This window comes from Sinocyclocheilus grahami, unplaced genomic scaffold, assembly GCF_001515645.1.
Source record: "Sinocyclocheilus grahami isolate Dianchi unplaced genomic scaffold, SAMN03320097.WGS_v1.1 scaffold877.1, whole genome shotgun sequence".
NCBI lineage: Eukaryota > Metazoa > Chordata > Actinopteri > Cypriniformes > Cyprinidae > Sinocyclocheilus > Sinocyclocheilus grahami.
In genome coordinates, this window is record NW_015506056.1 from 303,190 (window position 1) to 321,613 (window position 18,424).

At 37.5% G+C, this 18,424-nt stretch overlaps 2 protein-coding genes across 2 annotated transcripts in view; both read right to left on the bottom strand.

The window, feature by feature from the left end:
- LOC107563513 (cyclin-L1-like) overlaps window positions 1-4,037 on the bottom strand; it is a 13,007-nt gene extending 8,970 nt beyond the window's left edge. Inside the window, exons 1-3 of the mRNA XM_016248406.1 lie at window positions 3,748-4,037; window positions 3,307-3,381; window positions 1,520-1,629 (exon numbers count right to left, since the gene is read on the bottom strand). Of these exons, the coding sequence (XP_016103892.1) occupies window positions 1,520-1,629; window positions 3,307-3,381; window positions 3,748-3,990 (428 nt within the window). The 5' untranslated portion in view covers window positions 3,991-4,037. The remainder of the gene's footprint in view (window positions 1-1,519; window positions 1,630-3,306; window positions 3,382-3,747) is intronic.
- Window positions 4,038-7,357: 3,320 nt separating this feature from the next.
- On the bottom strand, window positions 7,358-14,472 carry LOC107563505 (ankyrin repeat domain-containing protein 65-like). The gene is made up of 5 exons (XM_016248401.1): window positions 14,253-14,472; window positions 12,357-12,609; window positions 10,727-11,279; window positions 8,091-8,387; window positions 7,358-7,818 (listed from the first exon to the last, which is right to left on the bottom strand). Exons 2-5 carry the CDS (start codon window positions 12,593-12,595, stop codon window positions 7,639-7,641), a joined length of 1,269 nt encoding a protein of 422 aa, XP_016103887.1. The 5' UTR covers window positions 12,596-12,609; window positions 14,253-14,472; the 3' UTR covers window positions 7,358-7,638.
- Window positions 14,473-18,424: the final 3,952 nt, after the last annotated feature.

An 18,424-nucleotide genomic window follows, 5' to 3' on the forward strand; every position in this document is an offset into this window, starting at 1 on the left:
TCATGTAAATAACAACGGTCACTTTCAACCACATTATCTAAATATGCACTTCAAAAGTATGAAATACTGACTAACTACAAGGCATGTAAATGAAATTAATTCGTGTACTCCTTTAACTATTGAAATACTATAACAGTCCAGTTATGATAAAAACAGAAACACTTCAAATTTAATATCTTGCTAAAACCACGTTGTATACCTAACCTAATATTACAAAAATATAATATTACCAGTCTAGTCTATATTTTACTAACCTAACAGAACTTAAATATTTCTCTCTTCTGCTTTAACCAATTTAATTGTTTTGTTTTTTTCTCCACAGTTATTATCTGATTTCACTGATTTCCACAAGTGCATGAATATTTCATAATGCACAAATACAATCTCTTTGGTTTTATGGTTTCACACAATTACATCTAAATTAATAATCATAAAACGTCTAAATCATCTACACTAAACAACTTGGTTAGTCATTTCTAAGAGTAAACGCACACAAAAAAAAACCTCAATGCCAATGACATTTCATGACTGTTCTTCGTATAACGTAATATTTAATTGTGAATTTTGGACAATAAATTGTCTAAGACACCCAATCTAAACCATGCTTACATTAGTACACAAAAAACAGCACATTCCCAGTATGCAACCCTCACAGCTCCCATCATGTGAATATTTAAGAGATTTTAATCTTGCATGTGCAGCGTGAAATATTTCTGTGGAAGCTATGACGTGTGGTGAGGTGTCTTTTTTTTAAAAATGAAATGAAAATTAAAAGATTGTCACCTGTGCTGGCAGAGACAATAAGCTTAAACTGAGATACAGGAGTCACCCAGACGCTTCGGACCAGCGGCCAACCTGTCGATCCCCGATATCCCAGTGACCGCTTTCAGACCACTGGCTTCTCCCGGGGGAGGGGGGGAAGCGACACCTCGCTCACTGTTGCCATGCCGACTGCTTCATCTCTACGTACCATTTCCACATCACCCAGGCATTGGTAAATGTAGCTGGTCGCTGTTAGTTGGTTGCAAGGGAAAAAAGAATTCAAGTTAATAACGCGTCCTTGATTTCAGATGAGCAAATTTTCCTTTTTAAATTGTTCTCTACGTCATTCTGGAATTAAAATGATACTAGCCAGTAAGTAATCACAATATCGCTCAACTGGCACCACGTTCCCTTGATCAAGATTACACTTTTGAGCTGATCGAATGTTTTTTACTTGCTCAGGTAATCAGAATATCCTGCTGTTACTACCAATTATGACTGATGAAGGAACTGAAAAGCTTTAAAATGGTTTAGAATAAAGCAAACAAAATCAAGACATCATATCAATGACAAACAGAAGTGCACAGACTACTCACAGTTAACATGTTTAAGTATACCTGAATCATTTACAGTTTGAGGTGATGACATTAAATGTTATCCAAAGAAAAATAAATCCGTTAAGGTGGGAGGTTGCCGGCACAGGTACCGGACAGAGAAAACGTGTGACAGAAGCTCTGCGAGAATGAGCCACGCTTACCTTTTGCCTCGGAGCTGCCTTAAATGATGAAACACGTTGATGACGTCCCTAATTCGTCGAGGGGCTTCTTCGATCTTTGAAGCCAAGTTAACACAGGCCATGGCAGCAATCTAGAGAGAGAACAGATGACAGAAAGAGCTGTCAAAACACTATTACAAAACACACAGCATACATTAGTTTATACACTGATAAATATATCAACTTGTTAGCTGATAATACCATTTTATAACGATAAATAGTGAAATTGAGCAAATGTTTGTGTAACATGCTTTTAATTTGCATCTGCCAATGGAATTTTTTCCAATCCAATCTTAATAGGATAATTATAACGAGAGCTATATATGTACATGTATGTGTGTGTGTGTGTGTGTGTGTGTGTATATGTACATACACACTAGGGCTGGACAATAATTCAATATCAATATGTATCGCGATATAATTTTTTTCAATAACGGTGATATGATTTTTAAACACATTTCCGATATACATGACCAGTTTCCCATACATTGATTTATTTGTGCCGTTTGACTTCGTTGAATAAACATGAGCACTGCACGTTTCAAAATCATAGCACGGCGCGGGTGTTTTATATGAATGTATCTCTGAAGGGAACCGACTGTCTTCAGAAAAGTTTCGATGGCATTTTCATTTGACCTGATAAAGAAGCGTTTTTGAGCTGCTTTGATTACAGCCGTTACCGGAGAAAGCGCTAGTTTTATCACTCTAAAAGCGCCTCCTGCTGGCAGAGAATGAATTTGCATTTTCAATAAGCCCGTCTCCAGCAACATTTCCAGTTTTTGTTGTCGTTCAATTTTTGTTTGTTTTCTGCAGCGACTCTGAGCACTTTTCATACCCTTTTTTCTGGCTGAAACACATTTGTTTCAATCTATAAGAATAATCAGCCTGCACTACCAGTCAAAAGTTTTTGAACAATAAGCTTTTTTTTTAATGTTTTTTTAAGAATTCTCTTTTATTTGATCCAAAGTACAGCAAAAACAGTAAAATGTTGAAATATTTTTGCTATTTAAAATTGCTTTCTATTTGAATAGATTTTAAAATGTAATTTATTCCGGTGATCATACATAGGTACATTTTCAGCATCGTTATTCTAGTCTTCAGTGTCACATGAGCCTTCAGAAATCATTCTAATATGCTGATTATCAATATTTAAAACAGTTGAGTGCATTTTTTTTCAGGATTCTTTGATGAATAGAAAGATCCAAAGATCAGCATTTATCTGAAATAAAAAGATTTTGTAACATTATACACGACTCCAGTATCATTTTTATTATTTTTTGGGGGAAAGAAATTATAGAAATTAATACTTTTATTTAGCAAGGACGCTTAAAATGGATCAAAAGTGATGATAAAGGCATTTATAATGTTACAAAAGATTTCTATTTCAGATAAATAGTGTTCATATCGATATCGAAATTATATCGTATCGTCCTAAATTAAGAAATATATCGTGATATCAATTTTGGCCATATCGTCCAGCCCTATTACACACACACAACGCCAACGTAGTGAGCGGACTAGCGAAACAGTAATCCGTTCTAACACGCCTATAATGCCCAAAAATGCTGTCTAGTTAGGCAGTTGGTATGATTGGTAGGCATGCTGGTATTTTAAAAAACGCCCATCATAATTATCCTATTATGACGACAACATTTAAAGAGTAATATTGATTATCACACCTTTGAGCTATAATCTGCTTGAACGTCATTTACACTCAAACAACATGGCTGCCATCCGCATTGCTTGTAAATACGGCTTTATTCTCTTACCTCAAAACTGTGTTTCACGAAAGACTTCGAGTAGAAGAATCGATGAAAAAGCACTTGTCCGGTCGCCATGGCCACCTGAAACATAATTACGATTAAAGAAAATTTTATATAACGTTAACGTAAACGGCCCCGTCTCGTTTCAAAAGCAACGTCCGCCATTTTGTTTTTGTCTAGCCGATGGACACCGCTCGCGAGAGACGTTCAAAACCACTGAGCTGTATCTCTAGATTACACACATTGTATAAACTACATTTATATCTAATTTATTTGGGGGCGGGTGTGTCTAACTGTTAGTCCTTTGGAAAGTCTGGTGTGTTTTGTTGGGTTATGAGTTCTTGTTTGATAATGTCACATCAATGGTTTATTTCAAGCTAGCATAACTTCACAGCTTCACTTCATTCATCGTTTAAGAAACGTTAGTTCGGCAAACCGAATATTTACCTGCGGCAGTCGCAGCAGGATTCCGGCGGACTGGATGAGCTCGCAGCCCAGGATCCGCAGGTCTGTCTCGGTGTACAGGTCGAGGCCGTCCTGCATAGACGGGGTCGGGGAGAGATTTTCCTCCGGAATCAAAGAATTATCGATGGTGAGGAAGACTTCGGAATACACTTTATCCCCTATTAATATGCCCTCGCTATTAGCAGGCGCGTTTGCGGCGGGACCGGTGGCCATCGACGCCTCCATGATCGCTGTCGTCGGTACCTGCCGAGGACGTTACTATCTAGAAATAGATTCGTAACCCAGAGCGGAAAACAGCACTGCACAGCGCTGCTCACGGGACAGCTCGCTGATTGGTGCAGAGATGTGTCACGTGACCTCAACAAACCAATCGCTGTCAGATAACCGTTACTTTATTCAACGCTGTAACCCACCACATTACTTTAAAGAGCAGGATTCCGGCGGACTGGATGAGCTCGCAGCCCAGGATCCGCAGGTCTGTCTCGGTGTACAGGTCGAGGCCGTCCTGCATAGACGGGGTCGGGGAGAGATTTTCCTCCGGAATCAAAGAATTATCGATGGTGAGGAAGACTTCGGAATACACTTTATCCCCTATTAATATGCCCTCGCTATTAGCAGGCGCGTTTGCGGCGGGACCGGTGGCCATCGACGCCTCCATGATCGCTGTCGTCGGTACCTGCCGAGGACGTTACTATCTAGAAATAGATTCGTAACCCAGAGCGGAAAACAGCACTGCACAGCGCTGCTCACGGGACAGCTCGCTGATTGGTGCAGAGATGTGTCACGTGACCTCAACAAACCAATCGCTGTCAGATAACCGTTACTTTATTCAACGCTGTAACCCACCACATTACTTTAAAGTACGTTTTTGTGCCCATAAATAATTACACGTTTTAAATATATTCCTGGTATGCCGGGGCTGCAAGCGCTCTCAAACAGGTAGAAATTATTACACGAATTTATTTTTCACAGCGCCTCCTGCAGATGGAACTTAATGCAGTCCGTTACTGTAAATGAAGCGTGTACTTCCAGGTGTTTTTTTTCTGTCAGGATTGAACGTTGCTCTAACGTAAACCTCTCAAACAGATTTGTACACTTCCGCGGCCTATTGTAGAGCCGAATAAAATGTATTATATTCACGTATAACATACATGAATACATAAAGCACTCCACGTAATTACGCAGGAGCAAGCATAGCAATTTATCAGTATACTTCTGTTTCCAAGTTATGAGTATTCAGAAAAATGTTGATAGAAATTTTTCTCAGGCATTAAGTTGAACTTATTGTTTTTCTGTTTTGTGTGTGTGTGTGTGTGTGCTTTGCCTAGATTTGAAGTCTTTCTTGCTGAGATTTACCATACTCTAAAAAATCTCCCAAACTCATAACAAATTCCCTTAATCTACTGTTTACTTTTTTCATTTTTCCTTAATTTTTCCTGTTGCATAACTGTATTTCAATGCTGTGCTGTTTCTTTAAAAAATAATTAATACAATTTAAAAAAAAAATGCATTATTGGTTTTATAGTGCTGAAAACTGGGTCTAATGAATACATAAAGCACTCCACGTAATTACGCAGGAGCAAGCATAGCAATTTATCAGTATACTTCTGTTTCCAAGTTATGAGTATTCAGAAAAATGTTGATAGAAATTTTTCTCAGGCATTAAATTTAACCCAACCGCTGGGTCAAAACAACCCAATTGCTGGGTTTGTCCCTATTTTACCCAGCACTGGGCTGTGTTTAACCCAGCATTTTTTAGAGTGTGAGGAAGTAACTTTACTAATATATTTTTCATCAGTGCAATCAGATTTTCTTTGGGAGAATATGAGTGGTTCAGTGATGGGGAGTAACTAGTTACATGTAACGGAATTACATGATTTAATTACAAAATAAATGTAACTGTAATCTGTTACTGAGAAAATTTGTATAATTAAATTACACTTACTTATGAAAATGTTAACGACTGCAAAGGGGTTTACACCTGAATATTTTCACACACATACAGATTTGATTGATTTCTTCCTAGATTGCACTGACTGCTCTAAAATATATTTCAGGAGTTTAGGATACAGAATAGGACACATCTGTGTGTTACCTGTTGTGTTTCCAATCTGGATTTATGTATATGCTTTATTTTTTAAGATTAGCTGTTTTTTCCAAAGCATTGTTAGATGACAGTGTTTTCGGTCATAGCTGTGCAAAGATTTGATTTTTAAAATATCATAGCTATTAAACTATATCTTCATATGACTGTAAATCTGTAACTCTGAATGATCTCAAAGTAAAAAGAGGTGTTAATGTCTGATTTTGTGGTGGCTGTGCTTTAAAATGACATTTTTATAATCTTAATTCAAGTGATGAAGGATTTTGAGAAGTAATCACACTCTAAAAATGCTGGGTTAAAAACAACCCAGTGCTGGGTGAAATATGGACAAACAGTGATTAGGTTGTTTTGACCCAGCGGTTGGGTTAAATGTTTAACCCAACCTTCTGAATAGTGTACTGTTGCTTAAATATTACTATTCTTGTGTAAAATGCACCCAAAATAGGTTGGAAAGTCAATAAATATGTTCAATAAATGAACGTTTAAGCCAGAGTGCAGTGTTGAGTGCTACTGTAAGGTTAACCCTGCCTGCTTTAAATGTTTCAGAATGATTAACATTTTGAAAACATTCGTTAGAAATTTAGAAAAGTAATTAAAAAGTAATCACATGTATTCAGTTTCATTAAAAAGTAACTGCAATTGTTACACTACTTATTACATTTTAAATATGGTAACTTGTAATCTGTAACCTATTACATTTCTAAAGCAACCTTCCCAGCACTGGCGGTTATTTATCTCCTTTTATAAAATGTGATTTAAACTTTGTTTGCATGTAAAACAAAAATAATGGCTGCCCAATGTGGGTGTGTGTTCATGGTGTGTGTGTGTTTGTTCACTACTCACTGCTGTGTGTGCGCACTTGGATGGGTGAAATGCAGAGCACAAATTCTGAGTATGGGACACCATACTTGGCCACACTTCATCATTTCCTTCCCTTTAGAATTTCCTTGAATGCTTCACCTGTTTTATTAGAAATTGTCACCCCAGTGTCTGAATGTTGAAGGTGATTTTATTCCATATAGACCCTTAAAAATATAACACACTTTACAACAATATACTATAGGCACTAGAGTTATTACCAGAGGATTTATCCACCACCATCAAATAAAAAAATTCCCATGATTTGTAGCAATGGCCCTAGTCATAATGATGGTATATACAGCTCTCACAGAAGTCACGTTCAAACCAAGGAGCTTTCTGTTGATCAGTGCAGTAAATTTGTGTGACCAACTTGAACCCGAGCAAAATCTGCAATCTTTTGCCCTCAAAAAAGATTCTCATTTACATGAATTCCTATTACATTTGCCAAACAATGGTAAATGTGACCATACCCATAATATAAATATTCTTGGAATGCGACTTGTCCAATCAAATCAGTGGACTCAAACTGTTAAGGCCCGTTCACACCCGGGTGTGTGTTCACGGTGTGTGTGTGTGTGTGTTTGTTCACTACTCACTGCTGTGTGTGTGCACTTGGATGGGTTAAATGCAGAGCACAAATTCCAAGTATGGGACACCATACTTGGCCACACGTCACATCCTTTCCTTTCCAAGACGGAAACTATAAAGATAACTATAGCAACAACTTGAGCCCTTTAAAGTCAGTTGGATTTTGATTGGTTGTCAATGTTTTTATCATCCATCAGCTGGAAAGGAATTCATTTTGAAAGACATTTTTCATCAATGTCATTATAGTTAGAATTAGAATGATTAATGAAACGTTATAGTTATCATTTTAATCCTCAGTGTGAACAGGCCTTAATTCACTGTTATTTCTTCTCTCTCTCCACACTGTCCTGAGCTTGATCTCTCATCCTGACCGCCTGGTGTTGCTGAAGGAGCTGGACTACACCTAGCTGATCGTGTGCCCTTGCAACGTCCTCCGCTGTTTCTCTCCAGCTGCTCCTTATAGCGGGATCAGCCCCTTTGTCTAGCAGAACCTTGAGGACCTGTGGATTGAATCACAATCGAGTGTAGCGAGAAAGGAAAGACACAGGTACACATTTACTTCCTACATTTTCCCATAGGAAAGCAAAATCACAGATAAGATCATCTCAATGGTTTAATGGTCTACAGTTTTTACTGTATATAAATATAAAATATATTAAATGCAGCCTTGGTGAGCATAAGAGGCTTATTTCAAATACTTAAAAACATCTCAATTATTCCACACTTTTAACTGGTAGAGTATGATCTTAAAAATGAGAGAGAATCAACACACCTTGCTGTGACCCCTCTCAGAGGCCAAGTGCAAAGGTGTCTGTCCGAGCCTCTCCACAGCATTCACATCTGCCCCATAGTGCAGCAACAGTTTGGCAGCCTCAACATTGTCCCTGAGTGTTGAGTAGTGCAGTGGTGTCATTTTGAGGTTGTCCCCGTCCTCAAGTCCTGCTCCATTCAGAATCAACAAGTGCACCACAGCCCTGGAGCCACTGCGGGCAGCCAGATGCAGCGGAGACGCCACATCTCCATCCCTGATGTCAACCTTAGCCCCTCCTGTTAACAGCTGCTGGAGGATCTATGAGAAAGGAGAAGATGCGGTTTAGATGGGACAGATGAAAAGTAGAGAGTAAAAGAAAGATCAAATGGTGCTAAGGAGACAGGAACAGAACACCGCCCTTCACCCACACAAATGCCATCTGTTTCACAGCACGCAGTGGGCGTGACTCTGACAGAACACAGCCAAAAGGGCAGAGAGACCTTGAATTCACAGTCTTGGCAAATGCAAGCAATGCTGCGGTAATAGGGTTGATTGGAAACAAATGCATTGAGGTGTTTATAGGACACTTCATGTATGCAGATTTTTTTAGAGAGAACATTTATAAGAGACTAAGTGATCACATGATCAGTGCTGGATAACATTGGATAGCATAACATTATTTAATCACTCCTGGTATAAAGTAACTAACCATGTTATACTGCCAATTTTATGTATCATTTTATGTGTCATCAAGCCTCGTGTAATATAGCATCTCAGTAACCAATGTTCTAGCCACAAACTTCATTTACACAGTCTCGGTAGTTTTTAAAGCCAACGCCTTGGTAGATGTGATGTTTTGCCCATCAGTGTTATGGGCAACAGTAATTGTATGTTTCTGTAAATATTCTACATTAAATTAAAAACAGTTGTAATATTTAATTGAAAAAGTAGCTCATAATTTACATTTAATCATTTAGCAGACACTTTTATCCAAAGCGATAAAAGTGAGGACAATCGAAGCAATCAAAACTAACAAAAGAGCAACAATATGTAAGCGCAAATGACAAGTCTCGGTTAGCCTAACGCAGTAGGTTAGTAGTTAGTAGTAGTTCATAATTAACTCAAAGGTGAATGCCTTCTGATGCGAAGTGATGGGTTTTTGTAAAAAAAAAAAAATCCATATTTAAAATTTTAGAAACCATTATCACTGCACTCTAAAAAAAATGCTGGGTTCTTTTTTTTAACCAATGGGTTCTGCCTGTTGGCTCATTTTATTGGGTTGTTTTTAATATTTTTACCCAGGTGCTGGTTTTTTTTTTTTAAACCCAAATCCTGGGTTCAGCTTGTTGGGTCATTTTATTGGGTTATTTTTAATATTATTTACCCAGGTGCTGGGTAGTTTTTCTGTAACTAAGTTGCTGGGTCATTTTTAATGCTGGGTTATTTTTTTCTACCCAACCGCTGGGTTAAGCCTGTCTCTGATGAAACAACCCAGCTGCTGAGTTTCATTCAGAGTGCGGGCTTTTTGTGTCCACTACAGGAGAGAGCAGTTCTCAGCGCTGCCGCCGCCGATTTGGTGCACTTCTTTAGTGAAATAAGGGTTTGTATACCTTTTATTTTATTTATGAAGTCTTTACTGTGCTGTAAATTATATTATTTTACGCAACACAACATAAGGACGAGACATAAGGTCAGTTAGCTGCGTCAGCAGTGGTCGTCGTTTCGCATGAACGTCTTTTGCCTTGCATAACATAAATTATATTTAATATAGTTTAATTTAATTTGATGGTAAAAATATGTTCTCTAATCTCAGTACTGTTTGTTTATGGGCAGGTTATAGAGTCAGTCACGGCATGCTACAGCTACGAGTGAAACGTGAGGCAGCGGTCTGAGGTTAGCAGTTCCCCCGTGAACAGCAGCCCTTCACCGGCTCAGATTTCAGCAAAGCACCAGCATGAGAATTAGTGCTATTTCAGTAAAAATCGATTACAGAGTACGGTGGAATACGCTTAAATTAAAATGCTACTTTTAAATGTTACAGTTTTTATTTCAAAAATGCTTGTTGAATGAGTTTAAATGTATGTAATATTGTAAACTATGCGGTATTCACCCATATAAATTAAATTTGTCTTATATTTTGTCAATGTGTTCTTGCTTAATAATAAATGTTCATCTTTTGATTATTGCTGTTGCCTCTAGTAATTCTGTGTGTGATTTTTTTAAATTTCCAGCCCATTTTAAGGCAGCAATATAATCATTTTTTAACTTAAATAAAACAACCCAGCATGTTGGGTAAAAACATCAACCCAACCAGCTGGGTTGCCAAAAAATAACCCAAGTTAGGTTGTTTTACACCTCGCATTTTTTAGAGTGTAGTTACTTCCTGTTTGTGCATTCACAAGAGAGTCGAGTTACGATGTATGATGGATTTCATTAACCCACTATGGATTACTTTTATGATGGATGGATGCACTTTTTGGAGCTTCAAAAACTCAGGCACCATTCACTGCCATTACATAGCTGGAAAGAGCCAGGATATTATTTAACTCAAATTGTGTTTGTCTGAAAGAAGAAAGGAATATACACATAGGATGGCTTGAGGGGTGAGTAAATTATGGAATTATTTTCATTTTTGAGTGAACTATTCCTTCAGTCACCTTCTTGTCTCCAGAGCAGGCACAAAGGTGCATGGCTGTGCGGCCGTTAGGACCCCTCATATTGGCATCTGCACCTCGGTGGAGCAGTAGCCTCACCCCCGCCTCATTCCCCACCAACACTGCCAGCTGTAGGGGGCTCATGCCCACACCCTTTCCTCCCTCCACGTCTGCCCCATTATCTAGCAAGAGCTCCGCCACATCGCCCCAGCCTCCAAAAACTGCCCAGTGCAGGGGTGTCCACTTATGAAAGTCCTGGGGGTTCGGTGAGGCCAAGTGCTGGAGCAGAACTCGAGCCGTGCCCAGGTGACCGCTGGCTGCAGCCAGGTGAAGGGGCGTCTGGCCGGAGCAGGACCTTGCTGAATGTGACGCCCCCTTCTGGAGGAGAACGTGTGTGGTCTCAGGGTTTCCTCCACTGCAGGAGCGGTGCAGGGGAGTGCAGTTGAAGAAGTCCTGGCTATTTACCTCAACCTGGCCGGTTTGCAACAGGAACTTGATCAGCATGAGATGACCCTTGAAAGAGGCGTGGTGGACAGCTGTCCAACCATACGGGTCCCTGGAAGCACAAAATGGCCCAGTCAGCGAATAAAATGACTATATATTTATTTTGGGAATAGCACAACAGATTTTTTCATGGTATTAGACATTACTATTTTACACTGGAACCTTTGTTACTAACATGTGTGACACTGTAATAATATTTATTTTCGAAGGGACATATCATGGAAAGTGTGAAATAACATTATAGCAAAAAAATACTGTTGACAAAAAAGTGATAAGTATAATTTAAAAAAAAGTTTAAATATTTTCTCTTAATTCATAGCTGACCAAAATATGAAAATTCTGCCATCATTTACTCCGCATCATGTCATTTCAAACCCATAAAACTTTGATTAATCTTCTAACCCCAAATTATCCAATATGGTAATAAAGATAATAAAGGTATTTGAAAATAAATCCATATGAATTGAGCTAAACTGATTCACATTTTGTGATGGGATACTAACTCTTTATACGATGAACATTTATTTTAGGCTTTAAACATAGTTTATTGATAACTTCTAAACCGTTAAAGAAGACGAGCTACAAGGTTTATAATTGATGGTATATGCTTTTGTTGAATCATCCAGCTTGCATTTACTGTATATTTTAATAAGTAATAGTGTTTAACTGCAGGACATCTGGTGAGAAACTTACATTAACCATGATTCTGCAGAGAAATCTCCACCAATCAGAGAATCAAAACAAGCAAATTTCACCAAAAATGCCCGCTCTCATAAAGTAATGGGAAGAATAACGCAATCCAGTCTTCCTCCACGCTCAACCTACTTAAATATTTGGATATGTATGTGAATGAATGAAAAAAACAACAACTTTCAGAACCAAGGCTGCTGCAAAAGTGGACAGGCACTTCTGCACTCTATATGAGAGAAAAAAAACTTAGCTTTTATTATTTGTCGCTTTATCATGTGACACAATGTACGCAACAAAATCAGATTATTCAAAAATGTGCAACATGATCCCTTTACCAGATTAAACACGAAGTTCACCTGAAAAATTGCATCACTTGGAATTACATGAAAATGACAATTATTTTGGATGAACTATTCTGTTAAGGTTATAGATCACTAACTGGCAGTTAGCAGGCACGCCACGTTCCAGCATGGCCTTGACTTGGTCCAGACATCCCTCCCAAGCAGCGTAGTGCAGCCTGCGCTCATCCAGAAAGGAGTGTCTGGGTTTGGGTCGGCGGTGGATCCTCCACTGTCTGGTCCCTGCAGCCGTCCGGACCTTCCTCTCCACAGACCCCATAGACACTGAGTCGTGGAGCTCCAGCCACCTCCAGTGCACCTCTGGGCCTGCATGGGCCATGGCAGGAGGATAGTCTGTGGAGGAAATTGATTTACAAGGTACTCCTTTTAGTTTCATTGCTCGTTAGATTATACTGTACTAAAAGAGTATGGACAGTTAAACTAATTAGTTTCTGGATAACTATACACTAATTCCACCAGGGGGTGGTAAAAGTTTACAGCAGTTAGAAGATTCTCAGCCAGTTTGGTTGCATCATTACATTTTGTACTGTTTCTGACCTACATTTAAAGTATGATCAGTTTTAAGAGTGTGTAAATCACTGGAGCGGTTGCGTAACCTATAAAGTCATTGTCCCAATGGCTCTAGAAACTCTACATTGATTGTGTTTTCAAAGACTCTTCTGATCTGTCTTTCTGTTGTAATTCCATCTAGAGACACAGTTGTCATGGTAACAGTGGCTGCAATTTTACTATTTTAGAGGTTTTCATTAACTTCACTGGCAGTCTGTCATATAGAGGAGAAACAACACATAGAAAACATGTTAGTGATATTATTAGAATTTCATTGTAAGTCTATAGAATATTATCGCTCACTTATCCTGTACAATACTTATTATGCTTATTTTGCTTTCACAATTCAATGCATTTTTAATGTTTGGAGTGAGTATACTACCATTAGGTTTCCATCAGGGTTGTGCACCATGCGGAAATGAATTGAGAAATGCCTTTTAACTTCAAATTCAATTCCTGAATATGAATTGCGATAGCAAATTGAATGCATCATTTAAATAAAATCAAATTCTAAAAGTCTAAAGGATTTTTTTCGCCTATTTTATCATTCACCTGGCAAAAACCTCTCCACTACGAGCCTTACAATCAATTTAATCTATATGTAACACAAAAGTTTAATACAAATTGTATGAGCAATAGTTTTAGTAATGCATGCCTCAAGTTTGTTTTAAATTAAAGTTACTATTTTTTTTTTCTTAGTTTACACAAAAACCAAATTCATTTCATTCCAAACCTGTATGACTTTCTTTAATTGGTGGATTTCTGATGTTGGTAGTGCTGGTTTTGGTGACCATTGACATCCATTGTATGGGTCAAAAAAAGACATTTCTCTAAATATCATCTTTTATGTTCAACGGAAGAAAGTCATACAGATTTGGAACGACACAAGGCTGAGTAAAATAATGACAGAAGTTTCATTTTTGGGTGAACTATTCCATTGTGCAGTCTGTGCACTCATACTGACAGATGAAAAGAGATTACAGTTGAAGTGTTCTCCTTAGTGTGAAAGCGTGTTCCATGTCAAGCTGTGAGCCACAGGAGATCTAGAGGCGTGTACGGCCTGTCATGTCGTGGGAGTTCGGGATTATGTGGGCGGACAACGCGCTCCTGCCTTGCCATTTATCAAGGCAAAATATATTTTAAAAACATGCTAATGCACAGATACACTGCTGCTGAGGAAGATTAACAATTAGGCATCAAGAAGATGCGAACTTGTATCGTTTACAGTGAAATTATTTGAGTCATATTCCTTAGTAATGGCTATTAAACTCCTATTTTAATGGTACCCCAAACAATGATCAGTTCATAAGACAACTTGCATCTTGTAAATTCAAATTAGCATTCACATAAATACACATTACCAGAAATTTGCGTTTCAATTTGCAGATCCATCCAACTGAGTTGACTGGAAACGAGACAGAAGTTACCTGTGAGAGCCAGTTACTCCATGATGTCTTGCTTCTCTCCAGTGTGCTGATGAACAGATTTCTCAGGGTGACATAACGTGTAAGTCCAGTCTTTCCACCTCCTCTGATATCGTTCATCAAGTGTTTTACGTTCATCTGAGGTTGCTATGGTGAGAATGGGGTTTTAGAGCACTGTTATTGTATGATGGCACAGATGAGAGAGAGAGAGAGAGAGAGAGAGAGGGAGGTTTGAGGCTGCGCATGCCTGATGGTTGCTGTGGCACAATTACATACACACTGCATACAATCATCTCTTTTACTGTATTCTATGTAAAACACTTTGAATTACCATTGTATTCGAAATGTGCTATAAATCAGCTCGTCTTGTTTGATCACTATCGTTTTTGCAATTTCACAATTTAATGCATTTTTTATTTTTGAAACGAGTATACTCATTCAAAATGTAAAAATACCATTTGGTTCCATCAAGGTTGTGGCACAATGCAAAAATGAATTGTGCTGATGAACAGATTTCTCAGGGTGACATAACGTGTAAGTCCAGTCTTTCCACCTCCTCTGATATCGTTCATCAAGTGTTTTACGTTCATCTGAGGTTGCTATGGTGAGAATGGGGTTTTAGAGCACTGTTATTGTATGATGGCACAGATGAGAGAGAGAGAGAGAGAGAGAGAGAGGGAGGTTTGAGGCTGCGCATGCCTGATGGTTGCTGTGGCACAATTACATACACACTGCATACAATCATCTCTTTTACTGTATTCTATGTAAAACACTTTGAATTACCATTGTATTCGAAATGTGCTATAAATCAGCTCGTCTTGTTTGATCACTATCGTTTTTGCAATTTCACAATTGAATGCATTTTTTATTTTTGAAACGAGTATACTCATTCAAAATGTAAAAATACCATTTTGGTTCCATCAAGGTTGTGGCACAATGCAAAAATGAATGAAGAAATGCATTTTAACTTCAAATTGACTTCCTGAAAATGGTAGCAGAATTTAAATGGCATAGAATGAAGCAGAATTTAAATAGAATTAAATTAGAATAATTGCTGTAAGTGTAGGATTTTGGTGGCAAAATTAAATGACTGTTAATTGGTCTGACAGATCTGTTCTACATATCATGGAATACATTTTTGTATTCCTGCATAATTAATTATACAATTATTCATGTCTTTTTCCACACATGTTGGACTAACGAAATTCCTTTGCTACATGACATTGTCAAATTTCATTGAATCATAATTTATTACATTTCTGTTTGTGGCCAGTTCAATTTCAAATTCATGAATCAAAAGACAGCCACACTTTGTAAAAAAAATTTTTTTCTCATGTTTTGATGAAGTGTCATAAATCAATGCAAACATAATGTCTCTTAGACATGGTATTTCATTTTTTTAAATTTTGTATAGTATAATATTGAAATTAAGTGAGATAACAGCATAAATGTAGGCAGCAATGATTAAATTCAGGATCCTGACTGATCTTTTTATTTATTTTTGAAAGAGAACTTTGCTTAACCATCTGTGTGTGTGTGTGTGTGTATATATATATAAAATATTAATATTATATTATATACATAATTTGTAAACAAATAAGTATGGAAGGCTGTTTGTGCCTTTTTATTGTTGCTGAATGTAGTTCTCTACTCATCAACAGATATTTCTCCTAAAATTCCTTGGGAGAAATCAAAAGAAACAAATCTAATGTTATTACAGTAATATAAAATCAATGTACTGTAGATCAGGTAGCTTTTGAAGAATTTGATTCAATGTTTCAGACTGAGATCTTTGACTTCTGATGGCAGACATTGGTATTTTGGCAGTTCTGAGCAGTTTGAGATTCAGTGAGTATACTGAGGTATTCGGTATTATCTCACGAATGTCACCTTTGAAGTTGCTAAACAACTGCAGATCATAGATACTCTTTTAAAGTGTGTGTAATGAAATCATATGGTCTTGTCATGCTCAGTTTGTAATGGAGTTCACATTTCCATGTCAGAAAGGTCTTATTTAAGACTTCCTGTTGTTCAGCGGTAAACCAGCATCCATACAAGTAACAAACAATTTCTTGAAATCTAAGACATGAATATGACATCATCTTTCCTGCAGTTTATTTCGCTTTGAGCATTGAATCTGAATGTTGTGCTAATGGCGGGTGGGTTTTGGGTGGTTTTTTATGGGGCTCATAGGGGAGTCACTTCAAGAGCACATCATGCTTGTTTGGTTTCCCAGCAGGTTTCTGCCATTGACCTTCATCAAAGTACATGCACTGGCCCACAAGAGGGCAATGTCTGTCTAGCAAAGATTTATTATTGCACTGAACCATTAGAGGTGCTGTTTTAAGCATTCATTAGCCTGCTTGTCCAGCAGTCAGTCTTATATTAGAAGACATCAGTGAACCAGACCTCAGTCGGTCCAGTGTCATAATGCTGTGATATAATGTCGTCTATGCGCACAGTCCACAGGTCTATATCTGATGATTCTGACTGTTTTAGTAAATCTTTGAGGGAAAGTAGTTTGAACATTTAAAGGTATAGTTACTTCGGGGAGTCACTTCAAGAGCACATCATGCTTGTTTGGTTTCCCAGCAGGTTTCTGCCATTGACCTTCATCAAAGTACATGCACTGGCCCACAAGAGGGCAATGTCTGTCTAGCAAAGATTTATTATTGCACTGAACCATTAGAGGTGCTGTTTTAAGCATTCATTAGCCTGCTTGTCCAGCAGTCATTATTAGAAGACATCAGTGAACCAGACCTCAGTCGGTCCAGTGTCATAATGCTGTGATATAATGTCGTCTATGCGCACAGTTCACAGGTCTATATCTGATGATTCTGATTGTTTTAGTAAATCTTTGAGGGAAAGTAGTTTGAACATTTAAAGGTATAGTTACTTCAATCTGTTCAATTCAAAATCTGCACGACTTTCGTTTTGCTTTGAAGCACAAAGGTATTTTGAAGAATGTTCATGCTGCTCTTTTCCTTACAATAAAAGCTGGGTATCACAGTTTGAATTTAAGTCACTATTTAATTTGTTGCTTGCTGGAAATCTTCCAATTCATGGTATTCAATTTGCAGTTTCACATGTTTAAACCGTGTGTCTCAATTGCTTTAAAACCTTCTGTTTTATAAGAAACAACGATAACACTTAACTGGAAGCCTAAAAGTATTTTGAATTACCGTATTGACCCGAATATAAGACAATGTTTTTTTCTTGGAAATACATCTGAAAAAACGCGGTCGTCTTATATTCAGGGTCTAGACTTTGACATGTCAGTAATACACCCACAACAATAGGTGGCACCAAATACGCATAAAACGAGTGTGCCATGAAATACGTAATGTAATGCGTGTTGTAAAGATTGTGAGTAAAAACATAAGAAAAAGAAAAGCTTACAGCTGCATGAGTCGTGACTGTCACGTTAGCCTGATGGGACCAAACTCTCTTTGTGATTTTAAAACTTAAGACAGTACCCAGATTTGAAGACTACAGTAAGATTGAACTTTTACTGTTAATAAGATTTTGGTAGGCTACTATTAGATGGATAGCCTAAATGTCCTAATTCAGATGGGGCTACCTGTTTTTTTTTATTTTTATGGTATATCAAAAAGTTTATATTTTTTAAATGTGATTGTTGGTACATTTTACCAGTTTTTACCATACTTTCAAAACAAAAATTAAAATAGGAAAAATATGCAATATGAAAATAACGGAAGACAAAATGTGTTTTACTGAGAAAAAACAAGATTTGATTTTTAAAAAGCCTTTTTACAAAAGGTACATCTGGAAAAAGGGGGGTCGTCTTATAAACAGGGTAATCTTTTATTCGGGCCAATACGGTAATTTAATTCACCTTATAACCATATGATCTCATTAATTATTTTAACCACAGTTATAATACATTATAATGTTATTCTATAAATTGCTATACCGTTAGTAAGTATACTGCATTAGAACACATGACAAACAACAAGGATTAACAAATATTTTAATGCATTGTAACTTTGGCTACTATTATTAATGAAAATATACTATAATGCATTGCAACATAATTAATGAATACCCTTATAAATACATTCAGAATTCAAAGAAAGTGTAAAAAATCTGCAATCAAAAACTGCTGAATGAGGGGAAAACAACATGTTTTAAAAACAGAACTGCATTAACTAGAT

Bases quoted from the DNA above. Each gene is read 5' to 3' on its own strand.
- LOC107563505 (XM_016248401.1), bottom strand. From the start codon at position 12,595: ATGGCCCATGCAGGCCCAGAGGTGCACTGGAGGTGGCTGGAGCTCCAC. The intron at 11,280-12,356 runs GTTAGTGATCTA...TTGTGCTTCCAG, and splicing joins GGCGTGCCTGCTAACTGCCA to GGACCCGTATGGTTGGACAG. The intron at 8,388-10,726 runs GTGACTGAAGGA...CCTTTCTCATAG, and splicing joins CCTGCTCTGGAGACAAGAAG to ATCCTCCAGCAGCTGTTAAC.